This window comes from Papilio xuthus, unplaced genomic scaffold (genome assembly GCF_000836235.2).
Source record: "Papilio xuthus unplaced genomic scaffold, Pxut_1.1 DF829567.1, whole genome shotgun sequence".
NCBI classification, from domain to species: Eukaryota; Metazoa; Arthropoda; class Insecta; order Lepidoptera; family Papilionidae; genus Papilio; species Papilio xuthus.
The window spans coordinates 577,383-588,135 of NW_013529082.1; the positions used below are offsets into that span (position 1 = coordinate 577,383).

Here is a 10,753-nt window from a genome sequence, read left to right on the forward strand (position 1 = left end):
TAATTCCGCGCGGACGGAGTCGCTGGCGTCAGCTAGTAAGCAAATATTTATTCAATTATTCTACAAGAATAATTATTTAATGTTTATTTAAAGTGCGCCTAAAATTACAGATTTGGTGAACCGCGTTTTGAACATTTGTTGCTATGAAAATTACACAGGCGTTAATTAATTCACGAATGAAACCAAATTCTCCATCTTCATTTTAAATCATCATTGATTTGTTTCTTCTTTATTCCTAGTTCTACCTCTCCATGCTTTCTTTCTTTTAGGTATCACACGTAGTTTGACCCACATAAGTACTCTGTTTAATTTGAAAATCGAACACGGAACTCGCGATATGGCAGCAAGCACCACTAGCGCTAATCCATAAAGGCTAACATAATAAACACAAGGTGACGCGACGTAACGTGCCATGTTATATGAGATTTTTGATCTTCATACGACTGACCGTCAAGAAGCTGAAATAATTCTATAAATAAATCATCTTTGTGTGGTTTATTTACAGAATTGCTTTGTTTAAAACAAAAAAAACTAATTATTATTTACATAAAAGATAAAGACCTGCCACAACTTTTAGACTGGGACTCCGTAATATAAGTTAATATATTCGTCGTGTAACAAACAATCTAAAATACTTCTCTACATAATACAACACATCTTTTTTAGGGTTTTGTACCTCGAAAGAAAAAAAATGGAACCCTTATAGGGTTATTTTGTTGTCCGTCCATCTGTCTGCCAAGTTCATTTGTACATCTAATCATCATCATCTTACTAAATATTATTAGAAGGTATCTCCAGAATACCTGCATGGATCTCTCTGAAATTTGGCGTAGTTTTAGAATATAGTGTGGAAGAACAAACAGGGTACCAATTAGGTTATTTTTTATCCGGCGGACGGAGTTTCGTGCGACAGCTAGTCTCTGTATAAAATCTTAAGATCATATAAGAAAATGACCTACAGTATCAGCTATGGTGTAGTCATGTCATCTATTAAACTTGATATGAAAAGTTTGCCAATGCATGGTCAGACGGCGTGCCGACATTATATAGCAGAATTGGCCCTACACCAAAGGTCACATTTTATGTGAATACTTACAAGTTTTAATAGATTAGTTGGTAGTCATCGCAAATAAGGTAAATTCATTACAAATATGTCTAAAATCATTCCTTTTTATGTTACTGGATGAATCTGAGATTATGAAAGTATAATTTATGATAGCTTATAATCATCACATAGAATTGAACTTCGAACTTGTATAACTATCAAGAGATTGTTTAGTGAAAAGCCCTTACGTCGTCATTGTTTACGTATCCGATTTGGCCGCGAGTTGGCAATTTCGTTCCTATTTGGCAAACCGCCACATCTAAAATAATAACGCTTGTTAATATCGCTTGAAGCAAATACAATGAATCTTTTCATTAAATAGACATATCTAATGTGTTTTAAAACTGAGCAATGTATGTCGAACTATGCTGAAGATTATGATGTACGTTATATGGACGTTGATGGAATGAATGTCGCGAGTACACGCTTTTCCGATTGTAAATATGACACACGCACTGGACAAGGGAAACGCTAACGCTAACAGTATTAAGAAATGATAAATCGAGAAATATATAATTTTATAATAAAGTATTTACTAGAGACAGAAACTTCTTATATGCAGATTTGGTGAATATTTTGATATAATAAAAAAAGAAAATCTTCTTTAGCAATCGTTTTATTAGATAGATATAAACTTTATTGAACTACAAAACTACCCAAAGCTTTGAGGTATAAAATATTTTCATTTTTATAACAAATTAACCTTATCTATACTAATATTATATTAGATAGATAAGGTTAATTTAAGATTTGTATTTTTGTATGTAAGGAACAAACTCAAAAACTACTGGACCGATTTACTATATACGATACGCTATATTTATTACTAGATTTTTAATTCGCGCGGAAAAAGTCACGGGCAATAGCTAGTTACTAAGTACGTAAGCGTTTTCACGTCGCGTTTATTTAGTTCAGTGTGCGCTGACTCGAACGTGACTTTGAAATTGCAGCATTCAGCTTTATTCAGTGTTACTGCGTACATCGCGCGTGCGGGCGCGCTTGACACCATGGTGTGCGAGACCAAAGAGACTGAAGACCAGCTGCCGTTCGACGAGACCTTGGAAAAGACCGGTACTCATCTTACGTTAAAAGTGATAGTTTCATATTCTAGAATAATCAGGTCTTTGTGTCAGTTGAAATGTCTTTATTGAATGTTATTGTTTTGAATTTGGATACTGAACGGATTTTCCTGCATTTCCCTTGTTCACAATGGGAATATGATGACGAGGTATCAAATACATTGTTGCCAATAGCTATAGAGTTGTGCTTTCGTTCTTCCTATATCCATCCTAAACAATCTAGTATGTTGATTCATTGGACAGTTTTTCAAAATTTATTTTTCGTAGATTCCAAAAAAACGATACAAATTGCCAACATGGTATTTGTTTACAAATAAAATGAAAGAAGATGAGAGATTCATCCGTTTATTTTTTACATACTAGCTGTCGTCTGCGACTCCGTCTTTCCTATAGCTTCACGAATATTTCAAGACCAAGATAAGATAAATCCGTTCAGCCGTTCTCGAGTTTTAGCTAGACTAACGAAGTGCAATTGATTTTTATATATATAGATGAATGAATATACATAAATAATAAATTGTTAGCTATTTGAAATATATGTTTATTGTATAACGACATTGATCACTTAAATAATGGATCTCTAGTAGTATTTCAATTATTTTAGTTATTGTGCGAACAATGAAGCGTTAATTGGGAAGTAAAAATAATTATAAATTAAACTGTAACACTTTCTTTCATTGATTAAAACCTTTGTTCGATTTTAAAATTAAATTAATTTGTTTGTTTTCACTCCACTTCATACCTGTTCAAACACAATGACGTTGAGTTTCCACTAACAAAACAGGTAGACAGAAACATAGTTCTTTATTTTTAGTAAAAGATGTGACACATCGTATCATGTTATCGTTAAGTTCACAGTTTTCCGACTTATAAAACTTGTTAATTATCAACCAGTTTCACAAAGCTTTGTTGAAAATCTTACTAATATAATAAAATGTAAAAGTGTAGATGGATTTTAGCATAGATGTAGAACATAGCCTGGAAGAACACGTAGGCTACTAATTAAGTTTTTCTTAATTCCTCGCGGACGGTGTCGCGGGTCACAGGTAGTCAGGATATATTTTCTTTGGCGTTTATATTTTAGCAGTCAATCCATTGTATTACAATAGACAATCTATCTATCTATTACTATTGAAGAATTGTCTTTGAGTATTAGTACTTGTGGTTTGATTATGAAACGTTCATTTTACAGTATGTTCTACAGCCGAAACTCTTGTAGAAAATCTTGTCGTCCCGTTCATTCTCTTTGAAAAAAACAGAGACAACGATATGTTTCACTTGACTTTCACAGTGAATTGAATTCTTTAACGAGCATTCTATAGCGATATAGACGACTGTATAGTACGAGTCGTAATATTTTACTGCGATTTAAACAATTTCGACAATTATTTTCTATGTATGCATCAAGTAAATTGTTTTAAACATTTAAATCATTTTTTTTTCTAAAATATTAGAAGATTTTTTTGTAAATTTACTAATATTTCTTTAACAATTCCAACTAAGCTCCAGGCTTGTGCTAGGATATGGTTTACGACAATAGTCGAATAGCGGGATTCGAACTCCCGACCACGTGGTCGGAAATCCGTATCCTTAACCTTTAGGATATTGATGCTTTTTAATTTTGGTAAACAACTTTTTTTTCTTAGGCTGTTGCACGTTACATTCCAACCCTTATTTTATTGAGTTTATCGATGAAATTTGGCCTACATGTAGAACATATATGCTACTATTTTTTTCCGTGCGGACGGCGTCGCGTGTGTCGGCTAGTATTTAATAAAATCTTTAGCTTTTCCATTAATATTCTTAAACCGTTGACAAGCCCTTGTGAACAAAGTGCGGACCATTTTTGTAAATACGATAATTAAATTAGCACAATGTAAATGAATATTTGAGGGCTAGACGGTTGGTTGGTTCACCTGGTTCCTTCTTCCTTGTTTATTATTATTGATAATATCAAAGAATGCGACTTACAATTTTTCTAGAAAATAAGAACTATCACTCGAATAGAATATTAGATTGTTATTATTTATTTTTCACCTGTACCTGGTTAATTGTGATTTCTGTTGGCAGGCAATGGTATCTACAATATTTTGCTTGCTGCGACGTGCGCGCTGTCGCTATTGGCTATCGGCGCGGACCTGTTCGGCTTCAGCCTGGTTGTTGCAGCCGCGTGTGACTTGCATCTCACAGTCGCTCAGAAAGGAATCCTCACCTCCACGCCTTTTATTGGTATGTACTTGATGAGGAATGATAGTAAGTTCTGCTCATACGTGCTGTTTTTAATCTGTGTCCGATCGTTTGCTAGTTTTCTTTTTCTAAATTATATCAGCTAGCATTTCACACTTTAAAGTGTTAAGCACCCTGTGCAATCAATATTAGATGAACTTTCTTGCTTTAACTTTCATAAAAATACATAACAGTACTCGGCATTTGACATGGCACGTCGAAAACACTAGCACTGTTTTACTCGACGTGCCAACTAGCTTCCGGGTACTATATTGTCTTTCTCTCGTTGTACTGATTATGTTACTTCCAGGTATCCTCCTGGTATCTTACATCTGGGGCTACGTGTCGGACACACGAGGGCGGCGCGTTACGCTACTCCTCTCTCTGACCTTCGGCTTTCTCCTGTCCAGCATCTGCAGCCTCTCCACAGACTGGATCTCACTGGGTGTCCTCAAGTTCTTGTCTGTTTGCTTGTGAGTTTAATAAATTAAAGTACTATTAGGGTCTTACAAAAACACGGAATTTTATGTTTTAGTAGGTAAATATTTCGCTGTGGAATTTGACAGTTATACTCAGAAAGAAGAAAACAATGTAAGACTTCCTTTAAAAAAGAATTCAATAATCTAGAACAATTAACTCAAGGTCTCTAATGTTGATAATGTCGAAAACAAAAACAAAACCATTGTCCTTACGACACTACGGCTGGGCTTATTGACACAAGGAATGTAAGGGCTGCTACACACGATGGCTGAAATTCAGATCTGATTTTACACTTTTTAAGTGACACTTGGATTCAGTGCGCGCTATAAAATATTGTGCAGAATAATGTTATCATTAGCTGTGATTGTGAGAGGAAAAAAATGGATTATTGCATTACCAACGATGAGTTCATTATACGTCATTTTTTTTTGTAACAAAAAATCCTCATCAATCTTGAGTTTTTTACAATACGTACTGGCAAACATTTTGAAAAATCAAAAAAATAATTTTAATGATACCTTTGCTGCAAGCAATTACATCCTGAAACACTGCAACATATAATCGATCGTGTGTAGCAGTCCTTAGGGACAGTTTATTTTCATTAAACTCGTTACGACAATGTATGAAGACGAGGACAGTCTAGTATTTTTCCTTTCTTTAATTAATTCAATACTTTTTAATTGTCTTCCGGGATTCCGTTACACAATGTAATTTTTGCTCTGTTTGTTAGTCTTACTGTTACCTTAGAATTTACCATCATCAGCCCATAAAAGTCCTCACTGTGGGTGCTACAGCCTATCCTTGGAAGACTAGGTATACAATCACACTGGCTGGCTGGCAGATTATTTGACTTTACAAACAATTCTGAACAGTTATTGATATCACGATATTTTCCTTCGACATAGGAACATTTAAAAGCACGTTGGTACATAATGATCGAACCAGGACTTGTAGAAGTCAAGAAAGCTTAAAACCGCGCCATCGAAGCTCTTGGAGAATTTCTTAATAATTTCATACAGTTTACTTCAAAATTTCCGTTATTATGCATAATATAATGATATCGTTCTAGTTATAATTTATGTTATACTTAATATTTACGTTATAGAGTATCTCGTTACTTTATTAGACTTAAAAGATGTTTTGTTCCAGAAAGAAATCAAATATTAACACCTTTAATAATCCACGTGTTGAAACTGCGACAATATTTGTCCCCATATTATGCAAAACCATAGAAAATGAGTAAACACGAGAAAACTTGTTTCCATAAAGTTATTCATGACTAACTTTAACATAGTTAACTATTAGCAAAATCATAAAAGTGTCTTGTTAACAAGACTTGTTATACAATACTGTAGTTGTCAACAACATTAATTATTCAAAGTTAAGCAAAAAAGAGACAGATTAGTAGTTAGTTTTACTAAATTTTCGTTTTAAAAAAGTTCCGTTACATACTTTGGATTCTAGGAAATCATACCTAAAGATTAATTTTTCGAAAATGAATCTGTAAAAACAGTGGTGCTCACTTAGATTTAGAATTTCGATATTTCCACACGTGATTTGTTACTTGATCTTGTTTTCTATTATGATATTTATTGTGCTTTTATGATATGTGTTTATATGTTTAATTTCAGTTCGTGTGCAGCAAACTCAGTATCCTACACATTGGTGGGCGAGTCGTGCGTGAGAAGAGTTCGCAACAAATACATGGTCATGATGACGTGTTTCATTCTCTTTTCACCCGCGTTTGCAGCCCGTGAGTTTAACAACATGTTTGAACAAAACTTATTGTCACATACACGTACTCAACAAGGAGCTGGAGCATGCCCTAACTTAGGAATAAAAAGGCCTTAAATACGCTGGCTCAGTGCGGGTTGGTTCGTTCTTCGATTGGAGAACGTTTGTACAGTATGACATTCGAAAGACTAAAACAATTTTGTTATCTATTACAAATTTGGTGCTTAACCACTAAGCCACTAATTTCATAAATTAATTTAGATTTTTTTTTTGCAGTTTTAACATATCCAATATTGAAGCTTGACTTCCAAGCGCCCATATATTGGCTGGGCATCGTCTTCCGACCCTGGCGGCTGCTGAATATTATCCTAGCGCTACCTTCAGGCCTAGGGGCGCTGGCCATGTACTTCTTCCATGAGTCCCCCAAGTTCCTCGCCAATTGCGGCAGGAGAGAGGAGGCTTTGGAGGTTATGAGATCCATCTATGCCGTTAATCACTCGTGTAGTAAAGAAGAGTTTGGGGTGAGTTAATTTTTATTATTTTATTTATGTTAAGTATTATATTACCTACTTTAAATGTAATCATTTTATTTGTAGTAATATTTACAACTCCGATCGGTTTTTTTTATATTAACAAAGAAATGTGACGAAATGCTATCATTCTCAGAGTCGGTCGTTAGGGGGTCCTGTAGTGTAGATTTAACAAGAAAAATCTACACAAAGGATCTCTCTTAAGGACACTAGATACGGCACTAAGTATTTACTCTTGCTAATTTTTTTCCCCAGGAGTTAAGTTTTACATAAACAAGCTACAGTCCGAATTTGGACGGAATGGATTGATGACTACATTTTGTTAATTTTGCGATGACTATTTATCTATAATTTCAGATCACATCTTTCACAATGATAGAGAGTGCAAAGAAGGAGCAATCGTTGTTCCGAGCGATGTATGAACAGAGCGCGCCTCTGTTCCGACCTCCGTACTTGTGGAGGACGTTGCAATTGTATTTCATTGTTGCTGTTGTATTTATTACGTAAGTTGAGTCTCTTTCTATTCATTACGTACTAGCTGTGGCCTGCGACTCCGTCCATGCAGAATTAAAAAAAAACTCAGTAGCCTATGTTTCCAGAGTATGTTCTACATCTATGCTCATCATCGTGATCCGTTCAGTCGTTCTGGAGATACCTTCAAACAAATATCCATCCATCCATTCATCCATCCAAACTTGTATTTATAATATTAGTAAGATTTTACATCACTCCTCATAGCATTATCATATCTTTATAACCTACACTTTAAAATGAATGCTAGTAAGGTTTACTTGGTACGTTTTGAGTATTTAAATAGGTAGAAGTAGTTTAGTTCGTGAGTCGTATTTACAATTTTAAATTGTATATTTCGCGATAGTTTCACGATTAGTTTCCCGTATTTTTTTGGGTTATACGTCATAGCAAAAAAAACCAGAACCCTTTAAGGATCACTTTGTTGTCGGTCCGTCTGTCTGGCAAGACCCTTTTTTATTTCCTATAACTACTGTTTGTAATTATGTTATTTCAAGTTGGTACGCACATATGTTAACAGCATTAAATGTTTTAATTGATGTAAATACATGCACTTTTATTAATAATTGACTTAATAAGTATAAAATTATATGAAATTACGTAATTTCCAGCGCATCTGCATCTTGTTTTTGTATATTAATCTTTATTATCCACATCGCAACTATAAATTGCGTGTATCATGATTTTTTACGATCGAAAAACTTGATTTTTCCCTTAAAAATTAAAACGTCTGTGTCTGGTAAAAAAAACATATAGCATACATGATAACAAAAGAAATTGTCCGTCTGTTTGTCTTTTTGACCGCGTTCAGGCTAATCTCCGAAACGGCTGGACCGAAGTTGATAGAACTTGAAGTTGAAGGTAGCCGATGATGTATGCAGGAGTAAATAAGTTCTTTTTTATTCCGTGTTGACGCAATCGCGCGCAATTGCAACAGTAAAAGTCGAACTATTTGCATTCCGAGTATCAAATGATGTTTACCGAAATGGGTAGGAAATATATATCCTTGACTGGTACATATGAAGGTATATTTATTTTCAGAAACAACAGCTTCCTCGTGTGGCTGCCTCACATACTGAACCTCATCAGGATATCTCTGCAAAGTAATACTGCATCGGGCAACGTATGCGACCTCATATCTGCCGACAAGCCTCTGCTTAATAGCACTGCTAATGGAACTAACACTGATTTTAGTAAAATTGTAAGTTCATAAACTATTAAAGGACCATTTTAACAACGATACAAATTTTCCTTAAGCGTGTTTGTGCTTTTCCATAGAAAAAACGGTCGCGTGTGGATAGAGTAGACTAGTCGTTTACTAAGTGATTTAGAGTGGGCATAGCATTGTGTATTGCCAAACGTACCATCAGGATCCGTCCTAGTCTCCTTATTGGATTTTTAATCTCATCTACAACGTATAATCTTTGATTTAATTTATTATTTTCTAGCTGTCGCCCGCGACTCCGTCGGCCTAATTGAAAAATCTAAATGTGTAGCCTGTGTTCTTTCAGACTATGTTCTACACCTGTGTCAAATTTAATTAAGATCTGTCGAACCGTTCCGGAGACATCTTCTAACGAACATCAATTCATCTAAACATTCGCATTTATAATATTAGTAGGATGTACATTATTTATTAATATTTTCCAGTCGCCAGACACATGTGTTGGGACAATTGAAGAGAACGTGATCATTACTCTAATGATATCCCAAACTGTATTCGCATTTCTCAACTTCGTGATATCATATCTACCAAACCACAGACGGAAACTGATGATAGGCATCCTTTGTCTGTCAAGTCTGAGTGGGTTCAGCGTGAGTGTGGTGCCCGAACCCATATCCAGTGTGGTTCTGTTCATGGTGTTCACATCTACCTGCCTCGGTATGGGCATCTTGGCATCTTACTTCGTTGACCAATATCCTACCACTTACAGGTAATTAATTTCTTGAAGTAAATGTGACAAGCATGAGATTCAAATACCAATAAGTTGTTATAGACATTATTAGTTAGAATCCTTTGACGCAAATGGCGTTATTTCGTTACCAAGTCAAGTGTCATAGTGAGGGGACATAAACGTCGACATTTTAGTAAGACTAGTGTTGCGCTAGTACACTGGCACCGTGTCGGATTTTCTTTCTAACAGTAGTATTAGATTATTAGTTTGTATTAAACAAATTCGTATGTTCCCATTGCTGTAACATTATTTGAAACATAATATGTGTTCCCTCTTACAAGGTCGTCCAATTCCGTGATGTTTTAACCAACATTTTGAATACCACTCTGTGGTGAGATTTTAAGCTACTCATAAAACATAAAACCACACATTTTTAGTACAAAATATAATAGTATTGATTTATTTATAATATAAAAATGTTAAGTATAATAAAATAATACGTGATATTTTATCTTAAATATTTCAGAGGCATGGTATCCAGTCTTAGTATCATGGTGGGTCGGAGCAGTTCCTTTGTGGGTATCAACCTGGTGGGTAACGTCATCTTCCACCACTGCCGTGTCACCTTCAACGTGTGGTCGGTGCTTGTTCTATGTTAGTATAGACATCTCTTTGTTTTAAACAAACTAAATGCTGCTGACTTGCCCCACGAGTCGACTAATAAATACTTACTTGAAAATCTAGTCTTAGTGATATAATATTTATTAAAGTAAGAGTTTTTACTTTAAAGTTTAAATTTCAAGTGATTTTTTTATTAAATTACATTTGTCATTTCTAATACACAATATTTTTAGGGTTCCGTACCTTGAAAGGAAAAAAACGAAACCCTTATTTTATAATAAATCCTTTCAAACTTTTGTCTTCCAGGCAGTGTTATAGCGGCGTGGTTCCTACCACCCGATAAGCCTTTGGAAACCGCTGAGAAACCGACCAAGCTGTAGATTTAACTTTAAAAATTTATCTGTGATTTATTAATATTAATAAATAAGACTATTATACAAATATATGGCCTTTATTTATACATCTTTATGACACTAATTTTAATCAATAATAAAAATATATAAAATTCTCTTGATCAACAAACTATCGTAGTATAAATTTAAATCGAAATCG

The 10,753-nt window shown here is 34.6% G+C and overlaps 1 protein-coding gene across 1 annotated transcript; it reads left to right on the forward strand.

The window, feature by feature from the left end:
* Positions 1-2,084: 2,084 nt before the first annotated feature.
* Positions 2,085-10,656, forward strand: LOC106117173 (synaptic vesicle glycoprotein 2B). The gene is made up of 10 exons (XM_013311314.1): positions 2,085-2,176; positions 4,255-4,413; positions 4,721-4,883; positions 6,522-6,643; positions 6,901-7,145; positions 7,512-7,657; positions 8,727-8,886; positions 9,336-9,619; positions 10,107-10,234; positions 10,508-10,656. Exons 1-10 carry the CDS (start codon positions 2,113-2,115, stop codon positions 10,579-10,581), a joined length of 1,545 nt encoding a protein of 514 aa, XP_013166768.1. The 5' UTR covers positions 2,085-2,112; the 3' UTR covers positions 10,582-10,656.
* Positions 10,657-10,753: the final 97 nt, after the last annotated feature.

Bases quoted from the DNA above. Each gene is read 5' to 3' on its own strand.
- LOC106117173 (XM_013311314.1), top strand. From the start codon at position 2,113: ATGGTGTGCGAGACCAAAGAGACTGAAGACCAGCTGCCGTTCGACGAG. The intron at 2,177-4,254 runs GTACTCATCTTA...TTCTGTTGGCAG, and splicing joins CGAGACCTTGGAAAAGACCG to GCAATGGTATCTACAATATT. The intron at 10,235-10,507 runs GTTAGTATAGAC...TTTGTCTTCCAG, and splicing joins GTGGTCGGTGCTTGTTCTAT to GCAGTGTTATAGCGGCGTGG.